Source organism: Lactuca serriola, chromosome 8 (assembly GCF_051521515.1).
Source record: "Lactuca serriola cultivar US96UC23 chromosome 8, Lser_US96UC23_V15, whole genome shotgun sequence".
Taxonomy (NCBI): domain Eukaryota; kingdom Viridiplantae; phylum Streptophyta; class Magnoliopsida; order Asterales; family Asteraceae; genus Lactuca; species Lactuca serriola.
The window spans coordinates 161,805,845-161,832,871 of NC_136415.1; the positions used below are offsets into that span (position 1 = coordinate 161,805,845).

Genomic DNA, 27,027 nt, shown 5'->3' on the forward strand with positions numbered 1-27,027 from the left:
TATGTTCTAAACCCTTAAACTATACCCTTTATAGTTTACTAGTATGTTTGTTTGAACTGTTACTAACTTGAATAAGAGACTCATTTATCTACTTAGTTGTGATTGTGCTTTAAAAAAGGTGTTTTATAAACAATAAAGTTGCACAACTTGCAAGAGTTTTTGAAATGGTTTTGATCAATTATAAAGTATAAGAAATCCTTTGAATTTGATAGTTTTATCATAAATAACATTTACACAATTATCATTGTGTTCAACTTGTATCCCCCCGCCCCTTTTAAAAGAATTTAAAAACAGTTTAAAAGATTGATTATAGGGGTATGAGCTCACCTTATGTGGGTGATTCAATTGCAGATTCGAGTAAGGATGAGAAGTCCCACAAACGAACTCCCGAGACACAAATGAGTCCTAAATGACATGTAATGGCATATATAGGCATGAAATCAGTGTTTAACACAACTAAAATGCAAGGAAACAACCTTAGGGACTAGGAAACACTTGAAATGAAGTGTTGGAATCACATGTGATTGATCAAAGAGGAGTGTATGGCCAAATGAAGTGTGTTTAGGGCCATGGGTTCATGGCCAAGGGAGAGTTTACGGCCATACCAAGTGTTTACGGTCGTAAACACTTAAAGATGATGCATTTTGGGTCTTGATTCATGATTGAAGGATGTTTGTCTAATGGGTAACAAGATGATAGAAGGAATTCTTACACCTTTGGAGGACTTTAGGGAGTTTACGGCCCATGATCCTTTGAAGGGTTTATGGCCGTAAACCCTTCAAGATCTTGAAAATATTGAAGAAGGTGTCTTAGAGTGACGAATCAAGGCTAGAACAAAGGGATTGTTAAGCATGAACAAGTAAAGGATGAGACACATACGATTTCGGAGTGAAATGAGAGCTTTTCTTGGATGATACTTGAGAGAGAATGGGTAGTTTACGGCCAAGACTTAGAGAAATGAAGAAAAATGAAGCAAACTATTATATATAGGGGTAGTTTACGGCCAAGAGGGTGTTTACGGCCGTACATAGAGTTTACGGCCGTAAACCCCATGTGTTGGGTTTTCTGGATCGATTTCATTCCTGCAAAACTAAGTTAACGCTTTCCAACTTATATACCATAATTGTACTAGGCTTAGAACTCATTAGAATGATCCTTAATGATGCTAAAAGATGGCAGAAATGAGTCTGACTCTCGATTGGTTGGTTGGGTTTATAAGACAAAATTTTTTGGGGGTGTCACATAAAGTCACAAATCGGTGATGCATTTATTTTATGAAAATCAACATGCATTAAGATATAAGAGCCACCTAATGCAAAAGGAAATAAATATGCTTTCATTACCATAATGGACAAAACACTTCCATGATTTATACCTTCTTAGCTTAGGCTTACAAGTTTACTAACTTTATGGCCTTGCCACCTTTTTATAGCAGAAGCTAAGCATTTGAAAAAATGAACACAAACACATAAAATTTTTTATTTCTTTCTAATTTAATGATCTATTACTTAATCAAGAAATTAACCAACTTATTAAATATTCACTATTCTAAGCTCATGTTTAAAGACAATTAAACATAAAAACATGTTTAACTCGAAATACTTCCATTAATTTCAACCACAAGTTCATAAACAATCTTCAAAACAACTAGTCATCCATTGGGTATACCAACATCAACCGAGTATTAACTTAGCCTAAGATTTCTAAGTTTAAGCAACATAAAAGAATTTAGAAGTACCCAAAATTAGTTCGAAATGAAAAGAAATGGAGAATGATGTTCTTCAATTTATTCAAGTGTTCTACCAAGTCCAAGATGCTTTCAAAACTCCAAGAGAATGACCTAAAATTCTCATCTAAAAAGTGTGAAAATACCCCACCAAACATTACTTTAGGATATAATTTCATCATTTTTTGTTCCATATTAAACGAGTTATAGTCCCCTGAAGGTGGGGTATCAAATAAGAAAGTTTTTCAGCTTTTTAGCGTAAGTGGTAGTTTGTGATACTTTCGAATTTTGAATAACTCATTAATTTGTCCCAAATTATACATATCTTTAGGCACATTTTATGTACTTTTATGGACATTGTCATAATAAATATAGATTAAAAGGTTCTTAATTCCATTATATTTGTATTTTGAAAGTAAAAAGGGCAGATTGGTTAAAAAGAAGCTGAAAAGGAATGAAAACGAGCTGGAACATGTGATATTCAAGAATATGATAGAATTTTCCCAGTACATCATGATAAATAATGAAATTGCATTCAAAAGACCATTCTTGTAGAATACGCTGAAGCTATCCTACACGTTGTGGAAAAGCATACACATGTTGTGTAGGTCTCAAAGTCTATAAATAACATAGTTGATTTTGATGTAATTACTATACAACATACAATATAAAATCTCATTAGAATATATACTAAGGAGGAGGTGGAACGAGTTGCATGGCTAAGAAGGGGTAGTTTGGGAGTCCTTATACTATATCATCCTGGATGCTGATATAGATGCAGAAAATTGAAGATCAAGAGAATTAATCATTAGCTTATCAAATTGTTTACTTTACAGTCTATAATTATTCAATAATTTGGTTTCTTTCAATAATGTTAACTTGTCCAAGTTGACAAAATTAGTCATAAGTGTATGTAGTGGGATTAGAGGTTGGCCATATCCCAAGGTTAGGCATATAAGTACTCAGGTTTGACACGGACCCGTTGGTTGAAACATACTTGTTTTTTGTTATATATGTTAGTTGTGTTGTGATGTATGTGATATTTTCGGGAACTCACTATGATTTGGCTTATTGTTGTGTATTAAATGTTTCATATACTTTATACAATCGTGGGAAGGTGAACGTATGATTGTACACACCCATCAATAACTTTTATGATTATATATTCCACAATGTTATGATACTTTTATTTTTTTCTAGGGTTGATTTTGAATAATGGTTTCATGGATCATTGGTTTCTAAAATGACTTTTAAGTTATTTTAAAAATTGAAATATTTATTAGGAAAAATTGGGACATTACATTTTTAGTTTTCACATTTTCTATGTAATATGTGATACTTTTTAAAATTGAAAAACTTATTTTCTTGAAGTCGAACTGACATGAGATATTTTCCATCATATAGTTTGTAGTTTGCACTTTAATTTAGGGTATAATTGCATCATTTTTGGTTCAATATTTGATAAGTTATAGTCCTTTAAAGTGAAGGTATGAAAGCTGGAAGTTATTTAACTTTTTGGATCTGTTTCTCTTTGCCCTATTTACATGAAACCATTATACATGTTTTATAGGCTTATATTACTACCCGGTACCTAACCCACTTAAACTTATATTGGTCTGGGTCCAGTCTAGTTTGGCTCCATTTCTAGAATCAGGATTCTAGGTTTGGAGCATACCCATACTTTCATCTATGAATAGAGATCTATGTGTATAGTTTTAAGTAATTCATTAATATTTTGCAACTAATAATTTAGATTTCTAAGGATGGTGATCGAGGATGGAAATAAGGATGAAGAATACCAACAAAATTAGATAAATTCAAACTTTTAAAAGAAAAAAAATGAATAACCGAGATAAAAGCTACTTCAAAAGTTTTTTGAGATGGTAAATAAGCAAGAAGCAAAACTTAGGAAAGTAATGAAGGTTGTATATATAAATCTCATTAGCACTTTAATTAGATCTAGTGGAAAGGAACCACACACAACACCAAACATATTAAAAGTTTTCAGAGATGAGATGGAAACCATGATCTCCCAACAAAAAGAGATTCAAGGCTATGATGTTACGACAAGAAGAGTGGTACTATCAATATATGGGAAGACATAAGACCTTGATGTAACAATACAAGAATAAGGCAAAGAAGACATTATTACAAAGGATTATGAAAGCTATTCAGAAAGAGAGTTTAAAGGAATTCAATTTGACACCTGCTTAAGGATCATATATAACATTTATATGGAATTATCCAAAAAGAAGAATGTGGAGTTACAAAAAGGAAAGCTTACAAATCGGGACAACGGGAGAGGAAAGATTAAAGATGGAATAAAGAAAATGATAAACACAAGGGGGAAGGAAAAGACAACAATTTCAAGGAATGAACATGAGGCAGAAGAGACTTTATAAGATAAGAAAAACATAATGTACAAAAGTAATTTTACTACTAGTGGTGCAAAAGAGAAGGAAATAGGTCAACAGATTGTCTCGAACAACCTTAATATTCGATTGCCAACAATACAGGGATGAAATATCAGAATTACCCAAGGTAAAAGAAAACAATCTAGGTAAGAATAGGAAAGAAGATGATATCAACAAAAAGGTAGGATCCATCAAGACAAAAAGGATACGATTTTTCATAAAGCAACGACGAAATGTGATGAGAAATTTAAGGAAATTTCTTCCAATCAATTTTCATAATCTTAGTCTATTGTGTTAAATAAATTTAGAAACTTTTTTGTACTCATGTAGGGGGGGGGGGGTAATTTCCTTAATCCTAAAAGATAGAATTTTGATATAAGAAAGATAATATATTTCAATTAAATATAGATTTGTATAAAACTATGGATAATCTTTAATTATAGTTTAGAATTTAATTTGAAATCACTTTATGTGTTCGAGAAAAAATCACAATGGGATTCATCACAAATTGTTAAAATCAAGAAGAATGTAATGTAGATAATAATCATAAAGAGAGTTTGAGTATTGAGAGTAAGGTAAAAGCATTTTTGTATGTATTGAAGGAAGGATGTTAAACAAATCTTCAAGTTTTTTTTGTAGAAAATAAAATAATAGTTTGGAAACATAAATGGTTTTAGAGTTTAGAGTGGAATCCCTACCAAGAATTCATGACATCTTGGAAAGAAGGCTATGTCATCTTCAATTTCAAAGCATGAAAGAAAAATGAGGACTCATATTGAGTAATGAATGTAAACGTATTTAAACCTAAGGTGTAACCCTAGAAGTGTGAAATTGAAAAAATATTTTTTTTTTGGGGGGGGGGGGGAGGGGGAGGGGGGGTATAGTAAGAAGATATCACGTAAGTTATTCTTAAAGATAACATTCTCATAATATAGACCAAATTCATGAAATTTTAACTCAAATGAGATATGAGTAGAAGGGTTGATCTCATACCTATAGGGCTAACATGAAGTGAGCATCTAAGATGCATAATAAAAAATTATCATGTAAAGAAGCTTTGAGTGGACTGAAGTGTTGAGATTAAAGTGAGAATATGGTAAGATTTGAAGGGAAGGAAATTAAGAGCTAACTAAACAATTAAACTATGTTGATATACAATGAAATCACCCAAATGAGGTTCATAATGATGAAACAAGACCAATCTGTGGAAACTTGTGAAATGGTTGAGTATCTATATAGGTGTTTTTTCTTAGAAGAATAAAAAGTGGGAAATACAAGCACTTCATGAATTTGGGATTAAAATTAGACATCATGAATCGGTATTCTCTATCAATGATTGATTATCATTTAAAGTGAAGACAAGAACTCTAGTTCATATAGCTAGATAAAAACAAATTGGGAACTCATATCAACTTTATAACCCAAAGTTATTCAAAAGTTGGATATAATTTTAGAATAAGGAATTAAGATGTTCAGGGAATTTTGGATAGTTAAGAAAGCTCCTATGGAATAAGTTATACATCAGGAATTTTAAAAAATTGTTAAGAGGAAAACAGTGTTCATCATTTAAAAGTCATACGAAGAATAAGATATATAGTTGGTTTTTTGAGAAGTTATGGGAACATAAAGTATGAGAAGGTTTAAAATTTTATGTTGATGAATATTATTATGGTTGTTAGATGGAGTCAAGTTTATCTAAAGCCAAAAGGGGTGGATACATCATCAAAAACATGAATGTAAGCTTCAATGAAGTCCATAATTAATCACTTAAAAGATATGTCCAGTTTAAGAATATGAACAAGATATGAATTGTTCAATGTAAGGAATTATGATTTGTCGTTTCTCTTACTGATTCCGAGGACGGAATCATCCTAAAGGTATGGGTAATTATAACACCTAGTTTTTGAGGCTATAAATTTTGAGTAAATTAATTTTTTTTATTTAAATAAATTAAAAATTAAAAATTAATAAACAAACAAGTAAATCTAATGATTGTTAACAAAATGGGTAGGAGAATAAAAACTTGAATTTTATAATTATGAATTCCATTATTGAATATGCATTTCAAGGAAATTATGAGTAGATGACGTTTATATATATTGAAATTATACTTGGGGTGACGATTTTTGATCAAAAACAAGAAAATTTAAGTGTATTTAAAGTGATTCTAATGAATCTTGGTTATTAAGGGAATAATAGGAACCATGGAGTTGGAATAGTGATTCCATAGTTAAGATATGAGTCTACAAGAATTTAGGTTGAGTTAAGGGACTTGGAAATCATCTAATATGTTACAAGTGGTCTCTAAAGAGTTTTGGTAAAGTCTTTTGGTTATTTGTGAGTTTTGGGGAAACTTAACCCTTTAACTTTATAAGTAAGGTTTGATTAGTAATAAGACCATGGAATTACTATAAAGAACTTAATGGATTACTTCAAGTGCTTGAGCATTTCTACATGCATTTTTGATAGGTTTGGGAACCCATATTGGTTGTACAAATGAAGCAATATAAGGAAACACAAGTATATATGCAAAGTCGATTAGCTAAACGAAATGAGATATGGAAGGAGAATTTGTTGTACAAAACACAACTCGCTTCCTAAGGAATCAGATGTATTATGTAAAGTATGATGCCAAAACAGGAAACTTTAAAAGAACATGATGCATTCTCAATATGAACATGATATGTAGGCTAGAACACAACGCATAACCTGATGTGTGAAAACCTATTGCGATGATGCCATATTTTATGTTTCCGAGAGTTTGGATTATCCATTTGATATGATTTCACTTCCATAATTCCCAAATAACATTGAACATTTGGAGATTCGGGTAGTTTTATGACCCTAGGGGTATTTTGGTCATTTTTAGAAAATTATGCTATACCCTATTGGTGGTGTTTAAGGAGAATTTTCACAAAAGAAAATAGTGGCTTTTGAAACTAGAAGTTGAGTGATGTTACTGAAAAGACACATCCTTTACTTTATAGTGACTAAATATGATTTCTTTCCAAAACTAGTATTATTCGCTACTTGTTACTCTCTCTCTCTCTCTCTCTCTATATATATATATATATATATATATATATATATATATATATATATATATACATATACATATATATATATATATATATATATCATTGTTGTAAATATCGGTTTAGGCAGCCGATTAATTGGCGCCTAGGCGCTTGGCGGCCTCCAACCGCCTACGAATAGGTGCTAAAGGGTTAACTAATCGGCATTGGTCAATATCGGTCAAAACCGATCCAAATCGAACCAAATCGGACTCATAATCGAAACGAAAACCCGCTAGCTCAAAGGAGCCGGCTCGCCAACATAGCTTGGTTTAATTTTCTAAGAGATACAAGCTCTTTTTATAGAATAAGTTTTCCTCTAAAGAATGCTTCAACTAGCAATGTGGGATGAACATATAACTGATTCATATCTCCACTTTGCATCTCGTTCTTCCCTATTTTGCATCTCGTTCTTCTGAAGGTGAATTTGAGTTCCATCACCAACCCACATCACAACTCGAGTGTACAAAGGATTCTTCTTCTCCCTGATTCGGCGACACAGATTAGCGAGGATGTAGGTGGCGGCTGGAGTAGTTGGCAGAAATCCCGTCGACTCGAACCTCCGTTTCTTGTCGACACAAAGCTCGCAGGTTAGTTCTTCACTCACGACATAGCGCCTTTGGTCTAAATTTACAGGTCTTGATTCTCACAGGGAATCACATCAATGGTTTAATTCCTCATAACTTCATCGTTTCTACGATTCAATTTCAATTGTTTCTTTTTCCCTGACGAATGATATGCATCTAGATTGATATTGATACTTGACCTAATGTAATTCCTTTAACGTCGAATCAGATTGATACTTAACAATCCAGGAGCTACATTTACAAATTAATGATTTGGATAAACTCAGGCACGATTCTTGCTTAAAGAATTTATTGAAAACATTTAGTTGACGATTTCAATGTGTGAGATTGGAAATTATCAAATTAGGAAAAGTTTGGTGAATGAAAGGGATGTATTATCTTATACTCAATCTCATCCTCAACTAATTGCAAATGATTTTTGTCCCAAATAGAATTTAGATGCTTTTCCATTTTCACAATTGAAGCAGCAACAAAGTACCTCCTCTCAAAGCTCAGTGACCTTCAATTGTAAGTTTTTTTTGCTCTAAGTTTCCATTTATGAACGGAGTCCATATTTTTACATGTTGTTCAAAAACTTGGTTTTAATGTTATTTATACTTATGTGTAGTTTTGTTGGAGAGAGTATGCATGATGATAGCAGCATTGTGTTTGCTTATTACAAAGAAGGTGCAAGTAATCCAACATTCTTGTACTATGTTGTTGGGTTGAAGGATGTGAAGTGTTAAGAGTTTCTATTATTGTTATGTACTCTTAAAACAAGTATTATAGGGCCAAGTAAAAGAGTTAAATGTTTGCATTGTTACTGGTACTTTGAGTTCAGCTTTATGTTATCTTGGAAGTGTGTGAGATTGGTTCAAGATTTATTGATTCTTTTTTACAACAATATAACTTTCATAAAGGGTTAATTTAAGAAGTTAAAGATTTGGATAGTTATTGTTATTTTGAGCCCATATTCTTAGGATTAATGTTATATTCTGTAATTTTTTAATAATTTATTAATAATTAATGGTCCCCGATTAATCCCCGCCTAGCCGATTAATCCCTTGACCCCGGTCGACCGCCGAGCTACCGTCGAGCGATTTCTGCAACCTTGATATATATATATATATATATATATATATATATATATATATATATATATTGTTGCATTCATAAAATTTATTTTGTAAAAGGTTTAGTCATAAAAATCAATGGAGCCAATATTTTGGAAAATGCTTTAAACATCCTACTTGTACATAAACTACTCCTTGCTTGGACTAGGGTGAAGGGCCCTAGTGCCTAGTTTTTGGATATTAAGGCGAAAGTTGACATTTCGTCCTTCAAGAGCTTTTATCAAAGTGTGAGTTGGACTTATAAGATGGACAAGGGAGGGTGTGGTTATATGCATTGCATGTCTCTCAATTAACTTTATTACTTAACTTTTTCATTTCATTGCTCTTTTGATAACAAATGTTTTTGCTATCTTGGCAAGTTTAAAAATATAGTTTTGGAGCTTTGATTTAAGTAAGTGGGATTGATATCTTCTCACTTTAACTCACTAGGAAAATCCATTGCCTAACTTTTTTTGATGTGTGTTTAGACAAGATTTTAAATGACTAGAGGTGTAGGACATTTAGATGACCCCGACGTGTGGGGAACTTGATTCTTGTTATGATACCTATTGACACTTCGCTTTTTAAAAACTAAACCTCTTGCAATATTTTGGGATAGTTTAGTTTCCGCAAATGTTATGAACTATGAAACCTTTTACCTTAAAAACTAAAAATTGTTTTTAAAAAGATAATTTAAAATACCCGGGCAAGGATTGTTAGATATAGTGTATACATATGATATGTTACCAACAACTACAAAGTTTTAGTGACAATACGACGTCGCTAAGTACTTCAAATACCGACTTGTATACCTCTAGCAAAAAACGTACCATAATGTACTTTTGTTGTAGTGAAAATGTTGAGCACAATAATATAGTCAAGAGAAGAGTTTATGTAATAGCCTTTAGATAGACGCCAATCTTATCGATATACCAGCCAGCAGCGCCATAGAAACCCATAAAAGAACAATCATCCCATGATACTGTGAAAGGCTTCCCTCGTTCATTACCAAAAGGTCCGTGGGTTCTTTTGTTTGTCACGAATGATATTGATGTTATTACTATACAACCAGGATCATCTCCCCTTGATAGCCCAACTGTTCCATTAATGGCACGTATTTCCTCATCCCAATCAAACATAACCTGCATTAACAAATATATATATATATATATATATATATATATATATATATATATATATATATATATATATATATATATATATATATATATATATATATATATATATTAAATTGCTAACCCATACCCCTACTAAAAATAGTAGTAAAAATAATGGAATTTCTCTCTCCATTTGTGTACAGGGCCTATGGATACAAGCTTCACATATGGCAAAACATTATGCTGGTTCTCTGTATATGTCTCCGCCATTTAGAACAACCACAATATATAGTTTAATCGGAGAGTTGAATGAGGTAGCATGCCTAATTGGCATTCAATGGATTAAGCTTTATTATTGTGGGATGTCATGTTGAGATTCAATGGATATGGAGTTCAATGGTCATTGAACTCTTCATGGAAAAAAGGAAATCTTTTAACTATTAAATATATATTCCATTGTTGTAGAAAAAATCAATGTAGAGTTGTATAGTAAGTAAAATAATGATTTGTCATTCCATTAAATTCTAATAAATTTAATGTATTGTAGATGCCCTTAGCATTATATAAAAGACCATGAGAAAATGTCAGCAGTTTCTCTTTATTTTTAAGATTCGATTACATTTAACCATCTTCAAACAAATTTTTATCTTGACATTAATAAGGTAGAGTAATAGCATGGTTTTGCTTTCCCAAGGCCTTAGTTCTTTTCAAATTTTGCCCAAATGATGTCGTTTTATATGTTACTCAGTTTAGCAGCCCTATGTTTCCAGCTACCCCAATATATAATAAACTTAAAGGCTGTTTTTGTTATCTTTTAGTTAAAATTCTCACCTCAGTAGGCGTCTCTTCTAATTTCCAGCCACCAGCCAGTCTAGAATTTTGTAACACGCCTCTATGTTCTGTAGTGAACATGAGAGAATATATCAGATCCCCATGGTTTATGTTTATCTTCTTCAAATGATGATTTCTCTCAAGTTGGAAACTCCATAGATTTTGTGGACCCACACCTTGAGTCTTTCCCCATGTTCCAACTTTGATGATTTGCTCATAAGCTTTAACAAAGACACCAATGCTGTCAATGTAATTGCCAGCAAGACCATAAAAGCCGACTAATGAGCCTTCTTCCCATGGTAGAGTAAACTGAGTGTCTGTTGCTTTACCAAAAGGTCCACGGGTCCTCTTATTGGTCATAAAAGATAGTGAAGAAATTGTTTTATAACCCTCTCGAGTACCAATGCTCCCATCAATGCTAATTATTTGCTCATCATCGTCAAGAATGACCTAAGAAAAACAGCACAATTGTTATATTTGAATGAAAACTGAAAAATAATACATATTGATTGGCTGATGAGTTAAGATACATTCACCTCGGAAACCTTGTGTCCACTGGCCCAACCACTGACCTTTCTAGTAAGATTCAAAAAGCTTGTAGATTCACTAGTGACCTACATAAGTAAGCATAATTGCTATTATTGAATCAAAGATAAAGAATGCGTATTGATCAGTTTCAGCTAAGTTAAGATCTATTTACCACAGGATTAACATTGTCTCCATTGGTCCCACCACCAACCGTTTTAGAAGTGTGCACACCCCCTTTATATTTACTAGTGAACGTGAGAGAGTATATTGTTTTTCCATGACCAATGGCAATCTTCGACAAATAAGTGTCTTTTTCAAGTTGAAAAGACCAATATTCTTGAGGATCTCCACCTTGTCTTCCCCATGTTCCAATCCGAATAAATTTTTCTACTTTGCAACCATCCTTGTAAAAATGAAAACAAATAATTATTCAATGGAAAAGATGGATATAGAGTTAGAATGGTGTTATGGAGTCTTCCACGAAAAACATACTTGAAGTTCCAATGCCTTCTCAAGTTTTTCTGCAACCCAAGCCATTGTTGGGCGTTCAGTTCTATTTTCTTTTAAGCATTGATATGCAACCATTGAGAAAACGTCCAACGAATCTACCTTCATTTGAGTTCTCAGACTAGGATGTATAATGTCAACTAATCTGCTTTCTTCATAACACTTTGGTGCCAATGAAGAAAGTAACACACTCTTATCTTGATATTTACTATTTGCTAGCCTACCACACAAGATTTCAAATAGCACCACACCAAACGAATAGACGTCTGATTCCTTTGTTAGAACACCAGTATTTAGATATTCCGGATCAAGATAGCCCATTGTGCCACAAACTCCAGTGAAAAGACAAGTGAACTCCACATTTGAAGGGCCTATTTTTGATAATCCAAAATCAGATATTTTTGCTTCCCAGTTCTCATCGAGCAGAATGTTAGAGCTCTTTATATCGCGATGCAGGACTCTATGTTGGGGTCCCACATCATTATGAAGGTAATTAAGGCCACGGGCCGCACCAAGGCTTATTTGGAGACGTTGCGTCCAGGAGAGTTCAGGTGTAGATAGATACTTGTCAAGGCTTCCATGTTTTGCATACTCATAAACAAGTATCTTTTCACTACTTTCGTCACAGAACCCAACAAGAGATATGATGTTTTTGTGTCTATAGCGTGAAAGCAACTGAATTTCCATCAAGAACTCATGTTTCCCTTGTTTAGAGGTATCATTTAACTATTTTATAGCAACAGTTCTCTGCTGCCCTGATAGGAAAAGTTTTGCTGCATATACGGTTCCATAACCACCCATACCAATGTAATTTTCATCGCTAAAGTTTCTGGTGGCCAAATTTATCTCCTCTAGTGGAATTTTGAAGTGTTGTACACCTTCCATCAGTTCCATGAGTGATACTATAAGTGTAGAAATTGAATGGAACCTAAAATGCAAAAAACAGTATGTAAAATGGGCTGTAATCGTCAACAACTATCAACCACTAATACCCTACTTTATCTCTAAGTTATTATGGCTTGAATTTCAAATGACCATTTTATTTCTGTAATCTGATTATTTTAAACAAAGCAGCCTACATGGACTAATTCAAATAAGAGTACAATTAACAGAAACAAATTAGAAAGAAGTTCGCTGTATAATTGGACTTTTTTGAAGAGCATCAACAAAAGCCGAGAGTGATTTTGTTCTACTCATGAAGTCATTGACATTTGCAAGATCAGCTACCTTAGAGGTCTCAACGTGCTTTTGCTTTTCGACTTTAGGGACAAAAGAAGAGCATATGAATATATAACAAAAAGTAATCAGTATGGGTCAACTATGAAGCAACTGGTTCAAATGGGTTGACACCTTGGGAGAAAGATTTTATTTGTAATGACAAGGTTATTCGTTAGTATCTACAAATGTTCCCTGAAGACTTTATCCATAATCTCTTTCTACATTATAGCAAGGTTCAAATTCCCTTCACTTAGGAACTCAATCAGGAAGGACATAAGTTAACCTCTACATTGGCTATTTTTGCATTCTATCCCATTCAAAAGAATCAATCAGTTGATGAGGCCAATGATCATGTTTAGGGTTAAAGAAGAGCAAGAGCACCGGAGTTCCCACACTTTAAACTGCAGTTCTAATGATGAGTGCTAAATGCGACTTGAGCATTTAGAGCATTTGCATAGAGCATTTGAGTTCAATGGAGCACTTGAAACTCAATGGAACACTTGGAGTTCATGGAGCATGTGAGAAAGGATTGTATCATTTGATAAGGGAATGGATCATCAGAAAATGAACAGATCTTCTAAAAGGGGGTATGGAGCACCTGGGAAAGGTATAGAGCACCGGGGAAGGGAACAGAGTATCTTATAATGCTCCATAAAGAGGATGCGCCATCCTTGGAGGTAGATGCACCACTTCATGATCAATGTGCACCAATTGTAAAGGTAGGTGCACCATCAAAAAGAAGATACGCCACTTTGGAGCCTAGATGCGCCAGGTGTGCCAACATGGAAGAGGATGTGCCATTCCTTGCACATGATTTGTCATCCTCATGCTTAATGCATCATCTTGGTGCAAGGTGCGCAACATGTGTTCCTTGATGATACATGGTATCCCTTGATGAGCCACTTATGCTATGATGTCCTCTATGATGCTCAATATTGTTCAATGATGCTCAGAAGTTGAAGATGGCCAAATATTATTACATGATGTGCCACAATGACGGTTGATGAGCCATATTGATCTTGATGTGCCATTCTTGCATTATGATGACCCACTATGGATCATGATGCCCCATCATGTATGTTGTTGATGCTCATGCAATATAAATGAAGGATGAAGGTTCCAGAAGCTACTACATAGCCAATTATGATTGGTTGACATCATTCATGGGCCTATGGATTAATAGGCTTGGCCCATTAGGGTTTTAGGCCTGATCCATAGTCTATAAATAGGGATGCTTGCTAATCAATTGAATGTGTCTTGAGTTTGAGAATGACAAACAAATCTTTGTTGAATTGTACTTGTAACCTCTTTTGAGAGCTCAAAACTAAAAAATACTCCCCTCCCGCCTGTTACATAGATCATCTTGACCAGACCATTTAAAATAATGAGGAGGCCAGGGTTTGCTCACCACGACATGACAGATCTAAGCTTTGAAGCTCTTCGGATTGAAAAAAAAATAGCTTAACCCATTGAGCTGTTGGAAAACCAACTCCCACGACGTGGCCTTAGGTCCCCACAGCGTGGGGACCAGGAAAAGCCCATTTGTCTCGATGTATGATGCCCTCGGCATGGAGGTTGACTAAAGTCAACAATGACTATAGTTAATGTTGACTGTTGACTTTAACCATTGACTTTTGACTTGAATTGACTTTTGATCAGACCCCTAGTTTTGGAAGAAAAGCTAAGGGCTTATCTGGTATAACTATATAAGTGGTGTATAGCATCGGTATTTCTGGAAGTGAGAGTAGTAACAGTTGAGTTTCCACTGAGAGATGAGTCTTCTCATTGTGCTTGTGGGTTGAAGACACCAAAGTCGGCCCACTAGATTGTGTATTGTAGGATGCTAGCTCTCTTTGTGCCTCTTGCATGTTTGTATAATTAGGTTGAAATAAACCCTAGGTGTGGGCCCATAATTGTATGTTTGGGTTGAAAGAAACCTTAGGAATGGGCCCGTTATTGCATGTTTGGGTTGAAACATACTCCATGGCTGGGCGTATGATTATATATTGGGTTGGAATATACCTAGGGCTTGGCCTAACTGTATGTATGGTATGTGGTACTTTTCAAAATTCACTTAGCTTGTTTGTTGTCAATTTATGTTTATGTTTTTTTGGTACTTCCGGTACGAAAGGGAACGCCCCGATGTGATCGCACAACATCCCCCTTGTGATTCTACATTTATGACTATTTTTACTTTGATGATTTTGATATACTGTATCGTGGATGGTTTTGAGACATCTGATGCATGGTATTGATGATTTATAAAATGAAAAATTTTATCACTATTTTTGGGATGTTACATGTGTTGGAATAGTGTCTAAGGCTGTAACTATATCCGGTTGTGCATGGTCCTTTTGGGTTGCCCTCACCATAGCAACTTGATAGGATGATTTATTAAGAGAGAATAAATATTATTAATATATTATGAGAATAATATAATGAATAATATATTTTTTATTTGATTAATATAAGTCATAGAATTAATTAGAATTAATTTGGTGACTTAAAGAGATTAATTAAATAAAGGGGTATAAACTGTCAATTGTTTGATAGTTAAGCTTTAGACTGTAAATCCATTTGGATATGGTTTGGACGGATTCTAAGAGCTTTAGGAAAGCTTAAATCGTCCATATACTTATCTATGGAATGGATTTGGATAGCCTTAAGAGAAGATTATCCAATTAGGGTTTAGGTTGTAACCCTTAAGGAGTCTACAAGTATAAATAGACCCCATGGCATAGGGAATTCGACACCTCTGATAAAGTAAGGAACCTCTGGTCGAAATTCCTCCCCTCTCCTCTCTCCTAAATCATTCTTATTGCTTTGGTGTTTGTAAGCCATCAGAGGAGTGACAATTGTGACTCTAGAAGCTCCAAGACCTCAAGATCAACAAGGAACTCAAAGGTATGGTTCTAGATCTGTTTTAATGTTCTTATTTAACCTAATTAGTAATTAGAAGTCTTGGATTCAAAGCATGTTTATTAGAAAGCCTAGATCCAAGCATTAGGGTTTTGCATGCGCACATAGGAAAGTTCTTATGGCTAAAACCCATCAGTGGTATCAGAGCCTAGCTTGGTTTTCTGTAAATTGTTGCTTGATTAACTGAAACAAACCTGCAAAATTCGATTTTTGGTTTCTGAGTCATGGACTCGGCGAGTCTCAAAGTGTACTCGGCGAGTAGGCCTGACTCGGCGAGTCCCTTTGTGCACTCGGCGAGTCCAGGCGTCAGGAATGGCCAGATTCGGGATTTCTTTGTGTTTATCTTATCCAAACTTACCATAAACTAATTAGATCAATATTAATTCGTTTTTCTGATAAATATAACTATTATCTTGATCTAGTTAAAGGTAATTATCAACTAATTAGATATTTAATTTCCTTATATGATAATTAATTAATTATTTTGATTATTTTGGTAATTATCTTAAAAGAAATCTTGAATAAATCAAATATAGATAATTAGGATATTAATTGTTAATTGGAATTATTTGTTATTTGATCCTCTATGTTTTAAAATGTTTAAAACTTGCCCTCAAGTTTTGAAATTTATATTTGTGATTAAAAGTTTTAATTTAGACAACTTAAATTTCAAACCCTAGATTTTAAAAGTTTTAAAATACAACCCTATACTAATATGATATTACTAGAATAATATATATATGTATGACTAAATGCTAGTCTTACCGTTAGTAGGCCTCATTCACGAAGCCAATCTATAAGGTGGGTATAAGGTTGCAGCCTATAAAATGGCGCTTAATGGGTGTACACTCACACCCACCGCTTGCTTGATTGGTGGAGGGTCGTTAGCCGAACGGGTAGGATAGGGCAACCTCATCCTCTCATTAAAAGTATAATAAGAAATATAAAGTAACTACACATTTTTTTTAAAATTTCCCAATCCTAGTTACTTTAGGAAAAGTGAATTGATGCAATCCCATGAAATTACACTTTGCACCTTGCTAAGATGTTAGTGGAGCGCGTGTGGTTTACCGGCACACTAATTGGTTCTAAGCGAAGGTGGCAAAGGGTGATTCGTTGTTTATCATAGTTCGATGGAGCGTGTGTGGTTTACCGGCACATCGAATAGGTGATTGTTACAATGAAGGCGCCATGTGAATTTGCATGGTAATTCACACCCGCTTTGTGATCCTCGGCATCCCAGTCACAAACAAGAGGGGCATATCGAGATTTAAACATGCCATTGAATAGTTTCAATGAATCTCATCCGAACCTAGGAATTCTCAAAAAAAAAACACTTAGGACTAATAGTTTAGGTTTTTGTGATGGAGAATTAGTGAATCGTCATTCACTTACCTTCAATTTATTTGCATGTTAGATTACGGCATCCCTTTTCTAATATGTAAATGTTATTGTTGGATCCTAGCCCTAATTTTTCTTATTGGGTGATAATTAGGGATTCTTATTCTAATCTATCTTTGTCCTTTTCTAATTGTAGATGTCAAACGCAAACAACGCTGCTGCTAGTTCTTTCACGTTGATGAGCCTTTGCCAAAAGGTCACCTTCGATGGAACGAACTTTAGCGAATGGATAAGATACATTCGCACCATTGCTCGCTATGAGGACAAAGAGTATGTCCTTGATGAGAAGCTCGAGAAAATCAATACCGAAATCGCTACTCCAGCCGAAATCACCGCCTTTGAAACTCATGAGCGAGATGCAACGAAGGTACATTGCATCATGATCGCCACCATGAACTCCGAATTCCAAAAGTCCTACGAGGACATGTACCCGTACGAGATGCACCAAGACTTATTGGAGAGGTACCACCAAAACGCGAGACAAGAGAGGTACGAGATTTTCACTAACATGATTTCCGAAAAGATGGGTCATGGAGAATCTCTTACCGTGCACTTGCAAAAGATGCAAAGGTATGTCGACCGCCTTCGCAAGTTAAATGTTGACTTCGGTGAGGATTTGGCGATCGACATGGTGCTTCACTCTTTGCCTCCGATGTACAATCAATTTAGGATGACCTACCACATGAACAAAGAAGAGGTCACCCTAAGCAAGCTCCAAGGTCTCTTGAGGGTTGCTGAGAGCAACTTTAAAGATAAGTCTGCTGCACCTACTCCCAATCCGCCCGCTGCTCCTGTCTTGGCTATTGGACAAGGGAAGGGAAAGAAGAGGAAAGCTTCATCGAAGAACTATCGCAAGGTGAAAGCCCGAGATGGTGCCTCTTCTAGTGGGACCAAAGTTGATCCCGCCAAGCCCTGCTCTAACCCGAAGGAGGCAGAGTGCCACCACTGCCACAAGATAGGACATTGGAAGAGAAGCTGCCCGGATTACCTGCAAGCGATCAAAGAAGGAAAGATCAAGCCATCTTTCGCAGGTATGTATACAATCAAGTCTAACGATTCTAATCATGCTATTTCTTGGGTTCTTGATACCGGTTGTGGTTATCACATTTTTTATGATGTGCAGGGACTAAGAAGAAGTAGGGATGTGGAGCAAGGAATGATCAATCTAATCATGGGGAACAGAAGATCGTCGCCTGTGACCAAGATTGGAGTGTATTCCTTAGTGCTTAGGAATAGTTTAGTTTTAGATTTGAACAATTGTTGCTATTCGCCAGAAATGGCAAGAAACATCATTTCATTTCATGGTTTGTATAGACAAGGATTTAGATTTTCTTTTAATAATGAGAATGGTTCTATTTTGGCTTATCTAAATGGTGTCTTTTACTTTGAAGCTATACCATGTAATGGAATATATGAAACTGTTATGATTGTTGATGACTTTGGAAATGATGTTTTGAATATTGATTCTTCCACTAGTATGGATAAAGCATCCTTGTGGCATTGTCGTCTTGGACATGTCAACAAGAAACGCATAGCCCAACTCCAAAAGGATGGAGTGTTGGAGTCATTCGACCTTAGGGAAGATGACACATGCGAGTCTTGTTTGCTTGGAAAGATGACTAAGTCGCCCTTCACGAGTACTTGTGAAAGGGGCGAGTGTCTATTGGACCTAATACATACCGATGTATGTGGACCGTTTAGATCAACCACGAAGGATGGGAACCGCTTCTATGTGACTTTTACCGATGACTATAGTAGATATGGGTATATCTACTTAATCAAGCAAAAGTCAGACACCTTTGAAAAGTTCAAAGAGTTCAAGAATGAAGTGGAGCATCAATTGGGCAGGAAGATCAAGATGCTTCGATCCGATCGAGGAGGAGAGTACCTAAGTCTTGAATTCCACGATTATCTCAAGGAGTGTGGAATAGTTTCGCAATTGACGCCTCCTAGGACACCGCAGTTGAATGGTGTGGCAGAAAGGCGTAATCGAACCTTATTGGATATGGTTCGCTCTATGATGAGTCGTGCTTCACTACCAATCTCTTTTTGGGGGTATGCCTTAGAGACTGCCGCCCATATCCTTAACCGAGTCCCTACTAAGAAGGTTGCCAAAACACCTCACGAGATGTGGACAGGGAAAGCTCCCTCGTTGGCACATATCAAGGTTTGGGGTTGCGAGGCTTTCGTAAGACGAGATACTCACGACAAGCTTGAACCTAGAAGTGAGCGATGTATTTTCATCGGCTACCCGCAGACATCCTTTGGATATCTCTTCTATAGACCGAAGGACAATGTTGTCTTCGTTGCGAGGAGAGGAGTTTTCCGAGAGCGAGAACTCATAAGCCAAGGAGACAGTGGGAGGCAAATCGAACTTGAAGAGATTCAAGAGTCGATGGATGAAGGAACCTCTACCGCTGGCACTCAACCCGAGGAGGAAACTCCGGTTGAACCAATTGACGAATCCTTACCTCTTAGACGTTCCGATAGAGTTAGAGTTCATCCCCAGTTTTATGGCTTTCATATTACTACCGAAGGGGACACGTATATTAGTGATGGTACACTAGTAAATCTTGATGAACCTAATAGCTATAAGGAAGCCATGGCAGGCCCGGAGTCTGTAAAGTGGAAAGAGGCAATGGATAGCGAGATCCAATCCATGTATGATAACCAAGTTTGGAATTTGGTTGATTATGTGCCCGGACGTAAGACCGTTGGGTGCAAATGGATCTTCAAGAAGAAGACCGACGTGGATGGGAACGTACACACATATAAAGCGCGATTGGTCGCGAAGGGCTTTACTCAAACTCCCGGAGTTGACTATGATGAGACCTTCTCACCAGTTGCGAAGATTAAATCTATTAGAGTGATGTTAGCAATTGCCGCATTTCATGATTATGAGATTTGGCAAATGGATGTCAAGACCGCTTTCCTTAACGGAAAGTTGGCTGAGGATGTTTACATGGCTCAGCCAGAGGGGTTTGTGGATCCGAAGCATCCGGATAGAGTGTGTAAGCTTGAGAAGTCCATTTATGGACTTAAGCAAGCATCTCGCAGATGGAATCTTTGTTTCGATGAGAAAGTCAAAGAGTTTGGATTTGTACGAAACGAAGACGAATCTTGTGTATATGTCAAAGCCAGTGGGAGTATAGTAAGCTTCCTCGTTCTATATGTCGATGACATATTACTCATAGGAAACGACATCCCGACTCTGCAGGAGGTAAAGTCCTGGCTCGGGAAGTGTTTCGCTATGAAGGACCTCAGAGAGGCTTCTTACATTTTGGGAATAAGGATAGTAAGAGAAAGAAGTAAGAGACTAATTGGACTTAGTCAGAATACTTACTTAGAGAAGGTACTAAAACGTTTTAGTATGGAAAACTCAAAGAAGGGAGAACTACCGATACAAAGTAATGCCAAATTGAGTAAGACTCAAAGTCCGAGTACCGAAGCTGAGATAGTAGAAATGAGTCGAGTACCATACGCTTCCGCAGTTGGCTCAATCATGTACGCTATGACTTGTACTCGCCCTGATGTAGCCTTCGCTTTGAGCATGGTTAGCAGATATCAAGGGAATCCTGGCAAAGCACATTGGATTGCGGTGAAGAATATCCTTAAGTACCTTCGGAGGACGAAGGAATGGTTCTTAGTCCTCGGAGGAAGTGATGACTTGAAGGTGCGAGGGTATAGTGACGCCAGTTTTCAAACCGACAGGGACAACTACCGTTCGCAGTCGGGCTGGGTCTTTACCCTAAATGGAGGAGCAGTGACATGGAAAAGTTCCAAGCAGGAAACCGTAGCTAATTCAACGTGCGAATCAGAGTACATTGCAGCGAGCGAAGCGTCGAAGGAGGCAATATGGCTAAAGAACTTCATCGGTGATCTTGGAGTCGTACCTGCCATAAAGGAGCCAATGGAGATTTTCTGTGATAACGAAGGTGCGGTTGCCTTAACCAAGGAGCCGAGGGATCATGGTAGATCAAGACATATCGACAGAAAGTATCACTTTATTAGACATCGTGTAGAAGGAGGACAACTCGTAGTTAAGAGGATATCATCAGAAGATAACCCAGCAGATCCACTTACGAAGGGACTGAGTAGGGTTAAGCATTTGCAGCATGCTAGGAGTATTGGGCTGAAGGATGATATTAGCATAGATTAGATAGTATTAGAAACGTGTAATAGATAAATGTAATTGACATTTGATGATTAAATAAAGGAGTTTTATTTATGAGTAATGTTACTATCTTATGTTAATTGTTTAGCTATTGTTTCACTTTGCATGTTTTGACTTCCAGAATAATTGAAATTATTAGGAATAATAGAATTATTCAAATGGTCCACAATCGTTCATATGTTGGAAGTAGATATGAAAGAAGATTGTCATGAATTGGTGTGTAGAATGTCTAAATGGTGTTAGACATGGCAAAGGATTGCTGCAACGTTCATGAGTGCTTATGAACTAGTTTTGAGCATTGGAATAAACCCGCGCTTGCTGGAATCACCTTATGGAATAAGATATAAAAGGGTGATCGCAAGACGATAATATCATATAGTCTTAAAACCTAGATATATGGTTTATTATTTGTTAATTGATTGTACATTGATAATGCGAAAACGCATCAGTAACTCGGTGTTATAAAACGTATTGTTGTGTATAGTTGGTAAATGAATAAGTAAATGCATATAAGTCGAAGTTTATCTGTAACTTTTATCTAAGAAGGTAAAAGCGATATCTCGGCCGCTCGATGATTTGATTTGACTTATGTGCCGGGCCCGGTCAGAACTGAATTGATGTGTTCGATTAAGTTCTATGTCAAATAAATCAGAGATCGAGAAACCTAAATGCTTGACTAACCATTCCATAGGAATGTCAGCATGATATCTAACAGAGGACTGTACGTTCCCTTATCTAAAGGACAAGATTGATTAGATCAGAGTTGACAGCGTCTTTGAGAGCTACGATTGCAAACCGAATTGTACTTGTATAGTTACTAGACTTATCCAAGTGGGAGACTGTTGGAATAGTGTCTAAGGCTGTAACTATATCCGGTTGTGCATGGTCCTTTTGGGTTGCCTTCACCATAGCAACTTGATAGGATGATTTATTAAGAGAGAATAAATATTATTAATATATTATGAGAATAATATAATGAATAATATATTTGTTATTTGATTAATATAAGTCATAGAATTAATTAGAATTAATTTGGTGACTTAAAGAGATTAATTAAATAAAGGGGTATAAACTGTCAATTGTTTGATAGTTAAGCTTTAGACTGTAAATCCATTTGGATATGGTTTGGACGGATTCTAAGAGCTTTAGGAAAGCTTAAATCGTCCATATACTTATCTATGGAATGGATTTGGATAGCCTTAAGAGAAGATTATCCAATTAGGGTTTAGGTTGTAACCCTTAAGGAGTCTACAAGTATAAATAGACCCCATGGCATAGGGAATTCGACACCTCTGATAAAGTAAGGAACCTCTGGTCGAAATTCCTCCCCTCTCCTCTCTCCTAAATCATTCTTATTGCTTTAGTGTTTGTAAGCCATCAGAGGAGTGACAATTGTGACTCTAGAAGCTCCAAGACCTCAAGATCAACAAGGAACTCAAAGGTATGGTTCTAGATCTGTTTTAATGTTCTTATTTAACCTAATTAGTAATTAGAAGTCTTGGATTCAAAGCATGTTTATTAGAAAGCCTAGATCCAAGCATTAGGGTTTTGCATGCGCACATAGGAAAGTTCTTATGGCTAAAACCCATCAACATGATGCTTTCCCAAACTTCATGAATTCTAAAAATATATCAAAACTCAATTTAGGAAAACCACAAAATATTTCAATTATGATAACAGAGGTGCTAATGACAAGAAACCCTTCCATGATTACTTTTCTACACACATAATTCAATTTTGATTTTTGTTCTCACATACCTCCCAACAAAATAAAAAGTTGAATGCTTATTACGCACCATCAACAATACCGTGAACACCTTACTCTTTCACTTCTACCTACCACCTACCTACTAGGTAGAAGCCCCCCCCCCCACCATCACACACACACACACATGCTTACTCACGTCCTTAACATCTTAGTCAACCTCCATTAAAAATGACACTCCTCACTCTCTTATTTAATCGTCATCCAACATACTCTCATCTTAAAGTATTTGGTTGTCTTTGTTTTCCTCTTGTCACTACAACTCACAAACTAGCACACTATACCACCCCGTGCATCATTCTTAGATACTCGTCCTGTCATAGTGGTTTTCGGTGCCTTGACATATCATCCTATGAATCATCATTTCACATCAAGTTGTATTTGATGAGATGATCTTTCCTTTTGGTACGGCCACTCCATATAAACTGACATCTTATAATTTCCTTGATGACATGTAAATACATTCGCCATACTTATGCAAAACATAGAAATCCAATCTGATAACTCAACTCTAGATCTCACCGAATCTACCTCCCTCGTTTTTAGCCCTACCCTCAACTTCATCCCGATATACGACCTATACATATAGGCTATAAGGTATTTGTGCTATTTGTAGACCACTTTTCGTATATTAAATTATGTTAGGATTGCAGATGGTTTTGCAAGAGTCATCATCAACTAGGGTGAAAAACTCGATAATTTGATATAATTAGGAAATAAACATATTAGTAGGTTAATTTATAAGATATGAGGAAATTTATTAAATTTTACCATATATAAAATTGTAAACTTTAGTAATAATTTAATAATTATTTCAATATTAAAAGAAGTATTCAGTAAATAAGGACCGTTGGGCCAAAAAAATCCATTTCAAAAGTTAGGGTTTTGATTAAAATCTATCGCAGTTGTGTAATTGATTCATGCCAACTCATGAAACACTTGAGACCGACTCGAAAATTACTCGAAATCAACTTGATTTCAGTTGAATCAAGCATGAACTCAAGCTAATCGAGTATATTATCGAGTCAAGATCGGTTATCATAATACTCAAATCGTAAAGCTCAAGAGCTACATCAAAATTACAACTTTACCCTTTATTTCAAGTGTATGTATAAATATTTGTAACACTGAAAAACCCTAATTAACATATAGAAAGAAGGAATAAACACATTTGAATTCGCATTACCTCATTTCTAATTCCCCCTCCAACCCTTGATCTCACACTCAACATCCTACGTCGACCTTTGCGTCTCCACCTTGCTCCTTCAACTCCATTATCATGATCATCTTTTTTTTCTTGCTTATAGGGTTGTCTTGTACTCTGAATATCCTAATCTTAAGATCTGATTTAGATGGCATCTCGGCTAAGCATGCTAATATGATGGCTAATAGGCATTTTTCATGTTCTTAGCAAGTGATCTAGTTGATCCTTTGACTGAATTTTGTATTTAATCGTCAATGTTTAATTAATTGTATTTTCAGCCCATTTTTTCTTATTCGATAACCTTTGAAGATTACAATTGTTAGGCCATTTGGAGCATTCATGTAAGGATGATGTGGCCTCAAACCCTATGCTTGAAAAACACTCCATACTCCGTAGTCGTGGTGCAACGTGAGCCGGGTTACAGACGACAACGGAGGAAAGAGAAGAGGGTAACGGTCATGTGACCGTTTGAAGCATTCAACCAAAAAAAAAAATCAATTTTTACATATAAATACTAACAAGTTTTATACACATTTTCACACTAAAGTCACGGATTATTTCTTTGTAGCTACCTATTATTTCTCATTCACCTAAAGTCAAATAATGGATCAATATCCAAACACTCCACACATCCCAAACACACTCATTTTTTATTCACCCATCGACCCATACGTCATTAACACAACACATCCCAAATACCTACACTATGAATCACCAACCGTATGGTTTAAGAATATGCTACAATCCTCACGTATTCAACAACTACCCATTTTCTAACAACCATATCAACAAAATTACTCTCAACCACCAAAAACTTTTTCAAACACCAAATTAGTTTCAACAATTTCAACATTCCCAACCTCCACCATACCGATCACAATCTTCTCAACCACAACCTCCCCACGACGTTGACAACAAAACAATATTGTAAACTCAAACACAGCCATCTATATACAAATGTCGTCAAGTACTTTGGCTAAAGCTGTTACTTTTTTTCAAAAAAAATATTAGACTACAAAAGTTCACAATAAGAGAAGCCAGAAATAGTTAACGGTCTAGAAATTTTGAACACACCATCTCATCCGCATCTTCCACCGCAACAACTATAACTGCTTTTTAACATCCAACAGAAAAATCAAGCAAATATCACGATTTCTAATTTTAGTTGTTAATATAATTTTTTTAGAGTACGGTACCCTTTTATTTTATGTAATTTTTTTACTTTTACTAATGTAATTTTTATCATCTTAATTAATAAGTTTTTTGTTTAGTTTAAGAAAATGTTATGTTTTTTTTAATATTTTATTAAAATAAATATAAAATAAAAACATATAGATGATGTGTAGTAGTGTGTGGGGTGTGGACTAAAGTTAGTGACGCACTGACGCTGTGATACACTCTTAAGTAACCTTAACAGTAAGCTAGATCATACCTAATTAATGGCCTTATTTAACGGACAATCCTCACCTGGTGTTGTATCGGTTTAGGTTACTTGTTGATTCCACTTGTACTAATTAAAAATTGTTTAACGATTTAATTTACAAAATGTAACATACAGTAGCCAAATAACATGTACAGCTTTAGATCAGGTAATTAAAACAAAACTAACCTTGTTTGGTTTAAAAATAAATCACGATGTAAATATGTTTCAAGTCACCCCTGAAACAGCAATTTCATTGGCATAATCACAGAATCTTTTTCAAACTGGCGTTCAGGTTTGAAATATTTTGTTGTGGTGGTATGGTGATGAAAATGTACAAGGAGAAGTGTGTAGAAATCAAGTACGTAATAGTAACCACGAACATAGTTTTGGTTGTTAGAGAATAAAGAGAGTTCATATTAATTAATAAGAACCACGTACATGAAAAAGAGTAATCTGAATGATATGAAAGATGGAATCATATTCTTCAAAAATTAATCTCAACCGTGTAATTTCTGTTGTTGCACTTAAGATAGGTAAGTGATAAGCTTTTTTATTCTAAAAGAGTTCTATTTTGTCAAAATAGCATTCTATTAAAGTAAAAGCATGAACTTTATAGATTTATCATAAGATTTGATATTGTTAATTTAAATTTCAGATTAACAATATTACCATAGAAAATCTGTATTAACTTGCTAATTCTTTTGTAAAATAAAATGATGAGAATATTTCATAAATGGTCCTTATGCTTTATAAAAAGTCACTACGTCAGTCCCTAACTTTTTTTTAACGATGATGGCTTAAGTTTTTTCGGTTTGCTGCATTGTCGGTTCATAATCCATATAAAATGACTTTCTTACCATTTTTACTTTTTTATGTTTTTCCTTTTCTTATTTATAATTTACATAAGAGAAATTAAATACCTCATACATTTTCTTCATACACACCTTCCTATGCATATGAAATGATGATAAATGTTATATTTTAATAAAAAAAAATAATAATATTTTTTTGATATACCTTTTCTTCATACACACCTTCCTATGCATA

General features: G+C 35.2%; 1 protein-coding gene and 1 long non-coding RNA gene across 2 annotated transcripts; one reads left to right on the plus strand and one right to left on the minus strand.

The window, feature by feature from the left end:
- Positions 1-7,511: 7,511 nt before the first annotated feature.
- On the plus strand, positions 7,512-8,699 carry LOC145070008 (uncharacterized). The gene is made up of 3 exons (XR_013689779.1): positions 7,512-7,804; positions 8,233-8,308; positions 8,409-8,699. It is a non-coding gene; the product is annotated as an uncharacterized LOC145070008 (long non-coding RNA).
- Positions 8,700-9,575: 876 nt separating this feature from the next.
- Positions 9,576-26,357, minus strand: LOC145070713 (uncharacterized). Its single transcript, XM_079017669.1, has 6 exons — positions 26,167-26,357; positions 11,862-12,804; positions 11,542-11,772; positions 11,378-11,455; positions 10,842-11,291; positions 9,576-10,034 (listed from the first exon to the last, which is right to left on the minus strand). Exons 2-6 carry the CDS (start codon positions 12,561-12,563, stop codon positions 9,783-9,785), a joined length of 1,713 nt encoding a protein of 570 aa, XP_078873795.1. The 5' UTR covers positions 12,564-12,804; positions 26,167-26,357; the 3' UTR covers positions 9,576-9,782.
- Between the last annotated feature and the right edge of the window lie 670 nt (positions 26,358-27,027).

Excerpts from the sequence above, each read along its gene's own strand:
- LOC145070713 (XM_079017669.1), bottom strand. The coding sequence starts at position 12,563 with ATGGAAATTCAGTTGCTTTCACGCTATAGACACAAAAACATCATATCT. Across the intron at positions 11,456-11,541 it reads GAGACAATGTTAATCCTGTG|GTCACTAGTGAATCTACAAG; the intron begins GTAAATAGATCT and ends TTACTTATGTAG. Across the intron at positions 10,035-10,841 it reads TAGAAGAGACGCCTACTGAG|GTTATGTTTGATTGGGATGA; the intron begins GTGAGAATTTTA and ends TTGTTAATGCAG.